Genomic DNA, 15,578 nt, shown 5'->3' with positions numbered 1-15,578 from the left:
AGCTTTCTCTGACAGCCCCAGGCCAGACCTTTGCACTGACTTAATTCCCTATTAAAATCTTTATCACAGGGCAGCCTGGGTGGCTCAGCAGTTTGGCGCTGCCTTTGGCCAAGGGTGTGATCCTGGAGACCAGCGATCGAGTCCCACTTTGGGCTCCCTGCATGGAGCCTGCTTCTCCCTCTGCCTATGTCCCTGCCCCTCTCTTTCTCTCTTTCTGTCTCTGTGTGTCTCTCACAAATAAATAAATAAATAAAATCTTAAAAAAAAAAATCTTTATCACAAAACCTTTATTGCAAATGCTTGCAATTACTTATATTCTCTAGACTGGGGTCAATATACCAAAGGACTAGCTGCTTGTTTTGGGTAAATCAAGTTTTAATGGAACACAGGCACATCCATTAGCTTGCATGTTGTCTATGGCCACATTTGCCCTACAGTGACAGTTCAGCAGCTGCCCAGAGAGAGACCTTACAGATCATACCTATCCCATTTACTGACTGCTCTGTTAAGGGAAAGTCTACTGAGCCCTGCTCCATACCCTTATTAGTCCCCAAACAACAGCATCAGTATCACCTGGGACCCTATTAGCTGTGCAAGACCTTGGGTCTCACACAAACTCAGAATCTGCATGTTAATTACATCACCAGCGATTCTTACACACACTACAGTTTGAGAAAGCACTGCTTTACACCAGGAGCTCTGTGAAAACTAGGACCTTGCCCGTTCTGCTTACTACTCTTAGTTACAGTGCCTAACACCACCACTGATGCTCGATAAAGATCTGGGACTAGAATCCAGGTCTGTGAATTTCTTATCTAGTACTTTATCTCCTACATGTTTTTCAACTTATGTTTTAAGAACCAGATAAAAGAACTAATTCTGTTCAGTCTTTAACATTCCTTCTTTAAGTAAATCCTTTAAAATTTCTATTAACATAAAGATAAAATAAAAATGCATTTGATTTTTACATAGGTATGGTTAAAGATGATTTTTTTAAAGAATTAAAAGAGATATATCATTTCTTCAATTTAAAGGAATCTTTACTAATACCTACCATCTGAACATAATGCTGGTAACTGATAGCATAAGCTCTTTCCACCTCCTGTAGGCATAACAAGAAATACATCCTTCCCAGACATTGTTACATTAATAGTTTCAAGCTGAAGCAGTCTGAACCTCTGCAGTTTAAACATATTTTGCAGAACATCTTTAACTTTACCAGACCAGGGAAAATCTAGACAGAAGAAAAAAAAGTTAAATATATTAGAACTATTTAGGATTATAAACAAGATACAAATATGAATAGCTGCTTTAATATTAGAGAAAAACAGATAAGAATTTATATAAAACTTGTAATACTATTAACAATTTAACTTTTATACTAACAATTTTGTGATTAGTTTTACTCACAAAGCTAAGCAAAAACAAACTGGTATGTGATAAGAAACAGTACATCAGGGCAGCCCTGGTGGCTCAGCGGTTTAGCGCCGCCTTCAGCCCAGGGCGGGATCCTGGAGACCCGGGATTGAGTCCCATGTCAGGCTCCCTGCATGGAGTCTGCTTCTCCCTCTGCCTGTGTCTCTGCTTCTCTCTCTATGTCTCTCATGAATAAATAAATAAAATCTTTAAAAAAAAAAAAGAAAAAAAAAGAAAAGAAACAGTACATCAGAAAAAATGAAAACATTTTCCATTAACCTACACCGAAAAAGGTGCTTGATTGGTATGCAAAAAAGTCTGAATGTTGATCAAGGAATTCATAATATCATAAAAATCTTAAATACCAAGTTAATGGTTATGTAGAATTTTTTTATATAAATATCTTGTTAAAAACAAATATGTGGGAAGCAAGGCTCATTAAAGCACTGCCATTTGAGAGTCATAGTATTCCATTATAACATGATAGCCAGTGATGTACATGATGGTTGGCAAGATCTTGACTCAAGAAAGTTGTGTTCACTAGGGCAGGAAAATGAAGTAGACTTTGGCAAGAATTTTGAATATATTCTTTTTTTCTTAATGGTTTAATTTTTTTCTAGTTAAAATTCAAAAAATTTAGTTTCTGAATTTAAAAATCTTTCTCTAAGCACTGATTGATGCTAGAACCAAATCTGGAAAAATAATGAAGTCTGAATAGTAAAAAGCTTCATTCAAAATGAACATGAAGGGCAGCCTGGGTGGCTCAGCGGTTTAGCGCCACCTTCAGCCCAGAGCATGATCCTGGAGACCCAGGATCAAGTCTCACATGGGGTTCCCTGCATGGAGCCTGCTTCTCCCTCTGCCTGTGTCTCTGCTGCCTCTCTGTCTCTGTGTGCATCTCATGAATAAAAAAATAAATAAAGTCTTCAAAAAAAAATTAACCTGGATAAAGAATGGTTTGCCTATTGGTTTCCCATGCTACTCAAAGAGCAGCCAGTTTCCCCTCTGGAAAGCACTGATCCAGGAACAATGACTGAACTCCTACGTAAAGAAATAAACAGAAATAAAACTAGCAAAGAAAAACAGAGTAAACCTTCTTTATTCCAAGCAGCAGGTGAAGAATCCGATTCACTGCTTTCCCCAGCGTCAGAAGCTTCTAAGTGCTGCTTTATTCGGTTTGTTAGGATGTTCTTTTTCTGAATAAGCTCTTGTTGCCTTTCCAGAAGTTCCTGAATTTGAATGTCTACTGCATGTAGCTCATTGGTTATAGAATCCAGTTCTTCAGTTAGAGCTACAAGGAAGGAAAAAAAAAAAGATACAATAACTAAACAATTAGTTTTAAGTTTCCCTATTGACTTTTGGATATTCTTCACTATCCAAATTATAGACAAATTTACAGTAGGAGACCAAGGTAGTTAAGAGCATGTGTGTTGGGAGTCACACAGACCTGAGTTAAATCTTAAGTCACTGTCTCAACTCAAGCTAAGTCCTTAACTGAGCCTCAATTTCCCCACCTGTAAAAGGGGATAATACCCAGCTTTCTTAGTATTGTTTTAAAGAATTAAGCCAAATAATACGTGGGAAGTTCTTAACATAGTACCCGACATATAGTTATGCATCTAATAAATGATCATTATTACCTTTATTGTGTTGTAGGAGTTGGACCAACAATCTCCTAAGTGATTTAAGCAACCAGACTTTAAAACAAAAGGGAAGTATTTTAAAGTAATTCCCTAACTACTTAGATATTATTTCACTAAAACACTCATATTTGGGTTCATATGTTGGCATGAGGAGGAGCTGATGACTATAACAAGCTGATGTAACAATAAAAAGAGAACTTGAACTGACATTATAATCCAATCAAAACTAATTTATAAAGCAGTCTTAATGTAGGAGTCTAAGCAATCCTTTATTAAGGCCAAAATGAGATTCCCTTTGATACCACAACAATAAAAACCAAAACGTTTTAAAGATGTCCTTGGTGCTTGCTAAAACATCAGCTTGCATTAATCTAGCCTTAATGCCTGAAATTTTCATAAGATGAAATCTCACGGTTATGATTTAAAATAGGATGCTATGGTGGCTTTGTATTATACCAACTACCAAAATTTTCTTCCCTCATGATTCTGGGTTACAATTGCCCACAAATGAACTCTGGTTTCAGACTTGGAGGTGGACATGAAACAGCAGCCAGCTTTACATTCAGATGGTTGGCATAAGATCAGGTGCTGTTGGGCTCATTCACCTTCTTGACATGGGCAGATGCCAGTTCCTCCATCTCCTGCTGAATCTCTCAGGGGTAGCAGGTTAGCCTACAGTTTCTTCTAACTTCCCCCAAATCGTTGGCCACGTTCTTATACAATTTTCTATGGCAAGTGCACCAGCTCTTCTGAAGGGCACCAGCATCCTGGATGTCAGAGCTTTGTAGGCAATGACTCGCAAACACAAGGCCAAATGAGACACAGACAGGTCTCAGCTCATCTTTACCCTCCCACACTCCATCTCCATCTTCCTGTCCCTGCTGCTGGCACTGCTGACTTCAGGACCAGTAATGGACTGCTTAACCAGGTACCGTGATCATATAGGAACTAATCCCTAAAAAAAGTCCCTTAAATCACTCATGATTCAGCTTCCGAGTGAACCCTAACCAACACCAAATGCTGTTCCAGAAGAAAAGAAACTTAAAGGTAGGTTCGCTAAATTGCTTCTATGTCACCTAGAATAGTCTCTGATTTAAAGATTTACAGACATTAATGACCCTTGTCTGCTGTGGTAAAAGGGACAGTGGTATTCCATGGCATGCAGTAGACAAAGTTATTTAAAATATAACCTAGACACCAGTAAGTAAGTATCTGGAGAGGGAGAGTCTCTGGGTGACCGAGCATCTGCTGTCACAGAATATTTTTGTGAGAATAATGGGGTTGATTGGCTGCTTCTAAATATGCTGAAGAACCTGACAGAAATGCAGGATCTGCATAAAGAAGGAACTTCCAGTCTCTAATGATTATCCTAAAAGAATCCCTTATATCCTATAGCTACAGGGTCAAGACTACTGAATACCAACATTCTGCAGGTGGCTGAATTCCAATGCAAATTGAATTTCCAGCCTTGCACAGACTCTTACATCAAAGTTAGGGCATGGATAAGGAAGAGGTGAGACTCTGCAATTGGGAAGGGAACATCTAGGCAGATTCCAACAAAGCAGGCTGGGGGCCTGAAACCAGCCTCCTGTCTGATTGCCTGTGATGGTCTTTCCTGAGGCAGCTGCTTTGCAAGGGTTTGCTATTCCCAATAAGAATCTGCCCTGTCACCTCTCGGTATTTCAAGACCTAAGAAGTCCTAAAGAATGAGATACAAATGTAATGCATAAAAAGACATGAAACACACCAAGAGTTGTACTTTCCAACATATATAAACATTCTTCATCTTATCAAGCTTCACTTTACTGCATTTTGCAGATATTAAGCTTTTTAAGAAACTGTAAGTTTGTGGCAACCTGTGTTGAGCTAGTCTACAAGCACCATTTTTCTACCAGTTTGCTCACTCCATGTCTCTATGTCACATTTTGGTAATTCTTGCAATATTTGAAACTTTTTCATTATTATTACATTTGTTATGGTAATGTGGGATCAGTGCTTTTTGATACTACTATTGTAATTGCTTTGGGGAACCACAAACTACACCCATATAGGACAGTAAACTTAATAAAAGGGGTACATGTTGTGATTGTTCCACCGATCAGCCATTCCCGTCTCTCTCTCTCTCTATGGTCCTATTCCCTTAGACACATCTATATTGAAATTAAGCCAGTTAAGTTACTCCACAATGGCCTCTAACTGTTCAAGTGAAGAGTTGCCTGTCTCTCACTTTAAATAAAACAACTAGAAGTGATTAAGCTTAGTGAGGAAGGCACGTCAAAAGCCAAGACAGGCTGAAAGTCAGCTAGATGAGTTGTGAATGCAAAGAAAAAGTTCTGGAAGGAAATTAAAAGTGCTACTTTAGCGAACACATGAACACATGTAAAGTAGAAAGCAAAACAGCCTTAATGCTGACATGGAGAGAGATTTAATAGTCTGGATAGAAGATCAAATAAAAAAAAAAGAAGATCAAATCAACCACAATATTCCCCTAATTAAACCAAAGCCTAATCCAGAGCAAGGCCCTAACTCTCTTCAATTCTATGAAGGCTCAGAAAGGTGAGAGAGAAATGGGCAAAAGAAAGTATGAAGCTAGCAGAGGTCGGTTCATGAGGTTTAATTTCCATACACAAAAGTATAAAGTAAAGGAACACCTGGGTGGTCCAGTCTGTTAAGCGGCTACCTTGAGCTCAGCAGGGAACCTGCTTCTCCCTAGCCTTCTTTCCCTCCCCAACCCCACCCCTGCTTGTGCTCTCTCTCTCAAATAAATTTAAAAAAAAAAAAAGTGTAAGATAAAGCAGCAAGTGTTGATGTGTAAGATGCACCGAGTTATCCAGACAATTTAGCCAAAATAGTTAATGAAGGAGGCTTATAATAACAGATTTTTTCACTGTAGACAAAATAGCATTCTATTAGAAGAAGATGCCAGGTTGGACTTTCATAGTTAAAGACAAGTCAATGCCTGGTTTCAAGCTTAAAAGAACAGGCTGACTCTTGGTAGGATCTAAAGCAGCTGGTGACTTTAAGTTGAGGCCAATTCTCATTTATAATTCCAAAAACTGCAGAGGCAAAAATTATGCTAAATCTACTCTGCCTGTGTTCTATAAACCTGGATGATAGCACATATGTTTATAACATGGGTTACTGAGTACTTCAAGCGCACTGTTGAGCCCTAATGTTCAGAAAAAAACAAATGAGGAAGTAAAGCTTCCAAATATATTCTACAAGGCTGGTATTATCCTCATATCAATGATATGAAATCCCAAATTTCAAGATATGTAACTGTAGTAATCAAAACAGTATGCTATTGTCACAAAAAAAGACACACAGAATAATAGAACAGACAAGACACACTAGAAATAAACCCACACTTACATGGTTGATTAATCTATGACAATGCAGGTAGGAAAATACAATGCAGAAAAGACAGTCTCTTCCATAAATGGTGTTCAAAACACTGCATGGCTACATGCAAATGAATGAAACTGGACTACTTTCGTACACAATACACAAAAACAAACTCAAATGGATTAAAGACCTAAATGTAAGACCTGATACCATAAAACTCCCAGAGGAAAACAGAGACAGTAATCTCTTTAGACACTGCCCTTAGCAACATATCTAAGGATATGTCTTCTCTGACAAGGAAAATAAATGCAAATCTAAAATACTGGGACTATGTCAAAAGAAAATGCTTTTGCACAGCAAAGGAAACCATCAATAAAACAAAATAGCAACCTAGTAAATAACAGAAGTTATGTGCAAAACATAAGGAATATCTGATACAGAATTAATACCCAAAATAAAGAACTTACAAAACTCAACACCAAAATAAACCAAATAGTCCAATAAAAAAACAGAATACCTGACCAGATATTTTCCCAAAAAAGATGGAGATAGCAAAAAGACACATGAAAAGATGTTCAGCATGACTAATCATCAGGGAAATGCAAATCAAAACCACAATGGGATATCACCTCACACCAATCCAAATGACTAGTATCAAAAACAAAGAAATAACAAGTGTTGACAAGGATGTGGAGAAAAAAATCCTTCATGCTGTGGTGGGAATGTAATTTGGTACAGTTACTGTGAAAAATAGTATGGAGTTTTCTCAAAAAATTAATTAAAATTAAAAATAGAAATGCCATATCATCTAGTGCTGAGTATTTACCCAAAGAAAATGAAAATACGAATTCAAAAAGATATATTTTGTTGCAGCGTTATTTAAAATAGTCAAGATACAGAAGCAATCCAAGTGTTCAATGCCTGACAAATGGATGAACAAGAGTGGTGTGTGTATACACACACACACACACACACACACACAATGGAATATTACTCTGCCATAAAAAAATGAGATTTTGCTAATTGAAACAAGATGGATGGACCTAAAAGGTAGGAGGCTAAATAAAATAAGTCAGAGAATGACAAATGCCATATGACTTCACTTACACATGGAATGTTAAAAACAAACAAGACACTTGGGTGCTCAGTTGGTTAAGTGTCTGCCTTTGGCTCAGGTCTTGATCTTGGGGTCTGGGATTAAGCCCCATGTCAGGTTCCCCGCTCAGCAGGAAGTCACTTCTCCTTCTCCCTCTACCCCTCCTTTGTGTGCATCTGTGTGTGTGCGTGTGTGCTTTCTCTCTCATTCTCAAATAAAACCTTTAAACAAATAAAAACCTTTTGTTTTTTTAAAAGATTTTATTTATTAATTCATGAGACACACAGAGAGGCAAGGACAAAGGCAGAGGGAGAAGCAGGCTCCCTATGAGGATCCAAGAACTCCAGGATCACTCCCTGAGTTGAAGGCATATGCTCAACCACTGAGCCACCCAGGCATACCAAACAAAAACCTCTTAAATACAGAGAATAAACTAGCAGTTGCCAGAAGAAGGAAGGCAGAAAGAATGGTAAAATAAGTTAAGGGGATTAAGAGGTACAAACTTCTAGTTATAAAATAAATCAGTCACAGAGTTGAAAAGTACAACACTCGAATATAGTCAATATTATAATTACATTGCAGAGTGACAATGACTACACTTAAACCATGGTAAGCATTGATTAATGGATAGAATTGGGGAATATGTTGCACTCCTGAAAGTAATATGACATATACTAATTGTACTTCATTAAAAAAAAATAATAAAAGCTCTTTGAAAACTAAAATATTTGTTGAAAAATCATTCATCGAGATATTATCTACAGTATTAATTTGAGCAGTGGGATTCGAAGTGATATATATTTTCTACTTTATGATTTCTTAGGTTCCTATAATTCCCTCAACAAGCATGTCATCCCTTGGAACCCTTAGCATTGCTGGTGGGAATGTAAAATGGAACAGTCAGTATGGAAAATAGTATGGCAGTTCCTGAAAAATTAAAGACAGAAAAACCATGTGATTTCACCAATTCTACTTCTAGGTATATACCCAAAAGAACTGAAAACAGACTCAAACACATTTGTACTCCAATGTTCATAGAAGCATTATTCACAATTGCCACAAGATGAAACAACCCAGATGTCCACTGACAAATTGATAAACAAAAGGAGATATATACAACGTAATATTATTCAGCTTTAAAAAGAAAAATGTTACAAAATCCTAGCTCAAAGACATTACACTAAGGGAAATAAGCCAGACACAAAAGGACAAATATTTTATGAGTCCACTGACATGAGGTACCCTGAGTATTCAAATTCATTCAGACAGAATATGAATAGTTACCAACCAGCAACTGGTAGGAAGGAAGGAAGGAAGGGGGCATTAATGTACAATCAGCACAGAATTTTGGTCTGGAATGATGAAAAAGTTCTGGAGACGGATATTGGTGATGGTTACACAATAATGTAAATTGTGGGCATTGAACTGTATAAAGAGTACATTTTGGCAGGTATGTTTTACTACAATAAGAAAAAACCCACCACACATCATTTCAATAATCAGAACTTTTAAAACAAATCTTTTTATAATTTATGTTTCTTTATTTTTACTAAGACTTTCCTGTTAGAGCAGTTAAAGGTTCACAGCAAAACTGAAAGTACAGAGAAAAACATTTTTTTTCAAAGAACATGCAATTAGAAATAAAACAGAATGTACTATAAAATGTAATCACTTTCACTAACCTGAAATGGATGCCATTTTAAAACTGAATTGGAGATCCAAACTTCTTTCTAAAAATGAAAGAAAAATCATAGCAATATTTCTTAAACCATACTATATTGATAATGTCTCACCAACAATAATATGTCACTACTGAGCATGAAAAATGTTAAAAAGTAAATTATATATTGTAGTGACTCATACTTTTTTGTGTGTAATGCACTAGTGTGGAGCCTAACACAGGACTTGAACTCATGACCCAGAAATCAAACCCTGAGCTGAAACTGAGTTGAACTGGGTACTCAACCAACTGAGCTACCTAGGCACCTCTTATAATAGAGGTGACTTTAAAATAAGGATTACATTAATTTTTATGGAGAATTCTCTAGATTACAGAGAAATGTACAAAAATCACATGGGATCACTCATATCAATAACACTTGAACATCACATACAAAGTGATTAGCAAAAAAGAGTAAAGCGTTGAGGCTAAACAGTGTTCGCACTAAATTACTGTAAAATCTTAGCAAAGTTAAACAACCTGTTCCTCTTAGCCTCTTTCCTTATCTGTAAAATTGGGTTCTTAAACCTATCTTATCAATACAGATTCAAATATCCCAGATTAGGCTAAATCCATCCATATAAATACTCAGTCATTCAACATTTTATTGAATACTTGCTTAAAGAGTTACAATTTAGGTTCAAAAGAGGAGCTGGTATCCTAAGAAGGGATCAGATTTCAGGAGAGAACAGGAAAAGGTCAGAGGCGGGGGAAACACAAAACAATTAAAGAACTTTAAATACCTCTGAATGACTAAAAATTTTTTTTAAAATATTTTATTTATTCATGAGAGACAGAGACAGAGGCAGAGACACAGGCAGAGGGAGAAGCAGGCTCCATGCAGGGAGCCCGACGCGGGACTCCATTCCAGGTCTCCAAGATCACACCCTGGGCCAAAGGCAGGCACTCTACCGCTGAGCACCCACCGGGGCTGCCCTGAATGGCTAAAATTTAAGAGTACATATGAGCAAGTGGGAGGAGAGGAGGCTTGAAGGCAGGAACTTCTCACTATGTAAGCTGCTTTATAAACAATATACCTCTGAATTTCCTTCCATGTTTTGGTTTGAATGCTCCTGGTTTACAAACTGTCTTTTTGGTGTGTGCACAGTAAACTTTTACTAATTACTACTTCAATATTTCTAAACTATTGACAGTTTATGGTGTAAAAATGGGATCCAAAGAAGCCACGACCCCACCATCCCTCTCAACTGAGGCCTCTATGGTGATAGAACTGAGTCCACTGCTTCCTCACAGACCCTAGAGTCTGAAGGTCTTTCTTATAGCTGAGCTGCAGTCTCTCCATTTTGAGCTGACTTTAATTTGCACAATACTTTGTTTGTTGAAGCTTCTTAGTAAATTACCCTATTCTGTTTCCCTTTGGTTTGGAAAAGCTTTTGAAAAACAGGGTTCCTCATAGTTAAGAACTCTTAGGGAATCTAAGGGCAAAGATGGGTTCCACTTGGTTTATGGACCAGGATTTTGTGCCTTTTTGGAAAATGGGTGAACTTCTGGAACTGCAGTCGCCACTGTAGGGCAACTCTAATTTAGAGAAGTGGATCCTGACAAGAGAGAATTTCAAACCTCTCAGTGACCATGGACTGCATTCTTTGATGGATAAACAGAAGCTTCTAAAAGACAAAATGACTGCAAAAATAGCTTTAAAAGATCCTTACATCATTCAAACAAACAAAAAGAACTTAGGAAAAAAAGAAACCTTTGTTATCAGAGTAGTAATCTCAACTTAGTCCCACAATTTGGATCCAACTGTTCTTTTATAAACTAGTGAGTTTTGCATTATAATGGCTATCAGCTCTTGACTAAATTTTTTTAAACAAAAGCTATAAGATCTGTTTTGCATCTGTCTGCATGTTTATGTACGTCTAAGCATGCATATTGTTGATGTGTGATATTTTTCTAATTCCAGATGGTAGTGCCAAAACTAATGTGTAAGAAGCTCCATTTAATTGGTTTAAAGAAAAATAAGCACTTGTAAATTAAGTATTCTTGAAACCCTCAGAAACATAAGAACTAACCCAAATGTTTTTCGAGTTCACAAGACCTAACTTTTGAAAAGTAAAACCTAGTTTAAGTTTGTTGGCTTAATAAAAGCAAGTATGTGGGGATGCCTGGGTGGCTCAGCGGTTTAGCGCCTGCCTTTGGCCCAGGGTGCGATCCTGGAGTCCCAGGATCAAGTCCTGAGTCGGGCTCCTGGCATGGAGCCTGCTTCTCCCTCTCCCTGTGTCTCTGCCTCTCTCTCTCTCTCTCTCTCTCTCTCTATCATGAATGAATAAATAATCTTTAAAAAAAAATAAAATAAAATAAAAGCAAGTATGTCTTCACAATCTCTCAACAAGAAAAATAACCTGAGATGGTTAGCTGTTTAATGTTTAATTTAAGCATAATTTTTAAAAACAGATAATTTAAATACACGTAAATAACAGAAAAGTTTGTATCAAGTTAAACTAAATAATGAATACTTAAATCATTTCCAAATGAGATAATATACTGAATCATTAAATACTAAACAAGTTTATCCACTTTGGGCTTTTTTTTCTGTACAGTATTATAGTATCACTAATACTTTATTTAAGGAAACTAACTTTATTTAAGCTTATACTGAAATAAAACTATACATTACTACCAAAAATGGGGAAAAGAAGTAATCTGTCACTTACTAGAAGTAAAATATAACCACACCTGTAACTGTAATAAACATAGACCAATGATATTTCTGCCTGCTGGAGTTTGGAGCTTGGGGATTGATCATTTTGTTAAAATGAATTATTAGCAGGCATAAGAGAATTACTAAAGACCTACAACCTCAACTAATAATTTTTCCCTGAAGCTAATAAGGATTAAAAGAAAGTTAAAAAGGAAATAATCACTGCCATGTGATTCCTAGCAAAACTCTCTGAATAAATTCACGCTATGGCAACTATCCTTTTATTTATGAGAAATCACTAAATTCTATTGGCACCTGCCAACATTTTTTACCCTACTCTGGCTTGCTCAAACCACCTTAAGAGTTCATTCAGGCTTTAGTAGCCTAGGATTCATCACAACAACCCTAACTTTTGACTTTAATTTTTAGAGACAAAAGATACTTGGATCTATCAATAACTATGTCCTTTGCCAATTAAAAACTATACTGTTAAAAAATGTATGTTTCTAAAAAGGTTTTATAATTGTGTATTTATAAATTTGCCAGTCCACAATTGCTTACTTCTTGGCTTTTACTATAAATATTATAAGAGTTAAGAATTCTAATGAATATATGTAATTAAAGATACTAGAAATAATAAGGATGAAGAAACAGCGTATGAAAAGTAGTTAAAACAGAACATGTTTTTTGGACAAGGAAAGATATGAAGAAGACGGGCTTTTGTTGTTGTTTTGGTAAGGGAAGAAGGAAAGGAATTTTGCCCAAAAGTAAAATGATTATTCCAGAATGGGAAAGGAAAATGATGAAATAAAAACTAGATGGATATGAAAAGTTGTAGAAGGCTTATGGAAAAGGAATCAAGAAAGGAATTTTATGTGTGGTCTAGCTAAGACTGAAATGGAGTTAAGTTTTTGCAAAACTGTTCCTACAAAAGTGCTTCATCTCCAAAGAGATTAATGGAAAAGACTGGCAAGTACAGGTTTCTGCTAACTTTAAGGTCATCAGACTGAATGGGGCAAGAATTTCTGAAAGTTTAGTGGGAAACGGATTCATAAAAACCTACTTTTGTAATCAAAGGTTGAAACATTTTTTTTCTCCCTACCTGATCTCGCCAGAATTTAAAAACTCTTATTAAATAATCTTATTTTTCATGACAGTATATGTATTTACATAAGCTCGATCTGATCTCCTTGTGATAGGGCACGATTAGACAAGTCCTTAGCTTGGCTGCTTAGCCCAAAGAGCCTTGAAAAGTTCAATCTAAGATTTTTATTTTTTGATTCTTTATGAAAAGTTCTAGCAGAGTGGATTTAAAAGAGCCTGTACGATCACTATTTTTGCTGCACTTATATAAATAATCAGTCCAAATTTATTGAAACTGGACTCAATTTGCGAACAAATTAGTCTTGATAGAAACTTGATAGATAACTGTAGTTATCTTGATAGAAATGGGATGATTATAGAGAAAAACTATGTTTCAGTAACACATCTTTATGGACATCAGATCCTACTGCTGTTAATTTCTTTAAAGTTTTATTTTCTACTTATACACTGGACTGGATCCTGAATACTTCTAGAACTCTCCAAACTAACATTTACAATTTTGTCTTCTGATTTGGAATCACTATGAAAATAAAACTGCCCTTTTCCTAAAGTCATGCAAACTAAAGCTAGACAACTGGATATAAACTTCAGGGAAACCACCAAGAGCTCATGTAAGAACAATGTGCCTGTTGCTATGTGGTCACCCAGCAAGATAACCAGAGACATCCAAACTGCAAACCAGGAAAAATCTATCAGATTGTTACTCTTGCCCTCACTCCATCTGAAGATAATTTGAATCCAACATCTAGAAATTTTCTCAACTGGCTTCTCTCCAAACTCAAGACACTGCATTTAGAATTTTCTTGAACTATTATCTTTTTTCTTTTGTTTTCATTGAAATATGTCTCACTAAATATCTGACAGCTCACAGCATAGAGAGGCCGAATTTAGGTGGAAGTTCACCTGTAGCACTGCCTCTTTATTTTTTTTTTTAAAGATTTTATTTATTTATTCATGAGAGACACAGAGAGAGAGGCAGAGACACAGGCAGAGGGAGAAGCAGGCTCCCTGCAGGGAGCCTGACATGGGACTCCATCCCAGGTCCCCAGGATCACACACTGGGCTGAAGGCAGCGCTAAACTGCTGAGCCACTGAGGCTGCCCAGCACTGCCTCTTAAAATAAAACATCCTCACCTTCATCCAGTCCCAAGTCATCATGAAGATGTAATTGTTAATACATTGTCTTATGCCTATGTAAATACCTTTTAAAAAACTGAAACCCAGTTAATTTATTTGGTTGGTTAAATGTTGGCACAAGGGAATCTCCTCTGGGAATTTTTCAATCTTTGGCTATTGTCCTCCTTAAATCATATTTACCTCTCTAATATGCTGCACACTCTCAAGGGTTTTGAAGGTCTGTCAGCAGCCACTCACAGGCCAAACGGTATCCATCAGGATCAGACAACTGGATAGAATCAACAATAACCACATGAATGATGAAGATGATGAACAGCCTGAGCCTGATGACTCAACTAATGGCCAGCCTGAGCCTGATGACTCAACTAATGGCAACAGCAAAAATGTGATTCTTCAGCCAGAGTACATCAACAGTGGAAACTCAAAATACTATACTGGTTGATCAGAACAACCAAAAAGGGAAGAACTGTTAAAAAAAAAAAAAACATTTTTTTTTAAAAAAGGAGACCAGACTTGAAAATTCCGAGCAGACAAAACCGGTTTAGTCAAAGCTCAATAGAGCTTATTTGGTGAAACTAACTTGACCTAGATAATTTCCTGTCTATGCCTCCAGAAATCGTAAGCAAAACTTAAAACTGTTTCCCAAGGTTTATTTGAGGTAACCCCACTAACCAAGTCCCTATCACTTAAGAAAAAGTTAATACTCTAATCACTGTGAAGAAAAAACAGTCACTGACTTCTTAACTGTATTAAGTCGGTTTGTAACAATATACGCCCGGAGCCTCATTCCCTTCGTGGGCTCCTGGTTTCACAGTCGTCTCTCCGGTGGGTGCACAGTAAACTGCTACTTTCAAGTTGCTACCTGAGTGGTTCCCTGGTTTTCCTTCTGCTCTTTCTGGACCTCCGACAGCACACCCCCGTCTGCCCACCACCTGCGTTCAGGAAACAACAGCAATCTAAGAACACCCCCACTATGCTGATGCGTCTCCCGAAGGTGGCTGCCAATACGCAGACTGCAAACCAAGCTCCCACGGGGAAGAGGATGGGGTAGGCAGCCCAACGTGCCCCCGGAGGCCCCCGCTCCACGGAGATGGGCGAGGATGCACGCCCGTTTCCCCCCTGCGGAAGTGATCCGCGATAGCCCGGCCTCACCCTCGGGACGGAAAAGGGAGGAAAAAATAGCCCTTTCAGAGCAGATTTACCCCAAAACCCCTCCCCAGAGGGTTAAAGGAACCCACGCCCCCACCGCAGCCGCCCCGCTCTCCGACCTCAGAGCGCCGGCCCCTCTGGACCACTACCTACAGTCTCTAGCCGCTCGGCAGTGAAAACTTCCCGCCACCAGGCTTTCCTCTTTCTCCAGCCGCGAGCATCCGCCCTTCCGGCGAGGTGCCCTCAACCAATTGCAAGTAACAGCCTTCTCTGATTGGTGAAGGGGCGTGGCCACCAGGTGCGTCA

General features: G+C 37.7%; 1 protein-coding gene across 10 annotated transcripts in view; it reads right to left on the bottom strand.

The window, feature by feature from the left end:
- Window positions 1–15,548, bottom strand: part of RECQL (RecQ like helicase) — a 44,859-nt gene extending 29,311 nt beyond the window's left edge. Inside the window, exons 1-6 of one of the 10 annotated variants that reach the window (XM_072765856.1) lie at window positions 15,426–15,531; window positions 14,861–15,055; window positions 14,304–14,391; window positions 9,183–9,230; window positions 2,510–2,707; window positions 1,055–1,234 (exon numbers count right to left, since the gene is read on the bottom strand). In XM_072765856.1, coding sequence (XP_072621957.1) covers window positions 1,055–1,234; window positions 2,510–2,707; window positions 9,183–9,198 — 394 coding nt within the window. In that variant the 5' untranslated portion in view covers window positions 9,199–9,230; window positions 14,304–14,391; window positions 14,861–15,055; window positions 15,426–15,531. Of the gene's footprint in view, window positions 1–1,054; window positions 1,235–2,509; window positions 2,708–9,182; window positions 9,231–14,303; window positions 14,392–14,860; window positions 15,056–15,325; window positions 15,382–15,421 lie in introns of those variants that run through there. The other 9 variants (XM_072765855.1, XM_072765853.1, XM_072765854.1 and 6 more) reach the window with 9 other exon arrangements.
- Between the last annotated feature and the right edge of the window lie 30 nt (window positions 15,549–15,578).

Source organism: Vulpes vulpes, chromosome 8 (assembly GCF_048418805.1).
Source record: "Vulpes vulpes isolate BD-2025 chromosome 8, VulVul3, whole genome shotgun sequence".
NCBI lineage: Eukaryota > Metazoa > Chordata > Mammalia > Carnivora > Canidae > Vulpes > Vulpes vulpes.
This window is presented reverse-complemented; position numbering and strand designations above follow the sequence as displayed.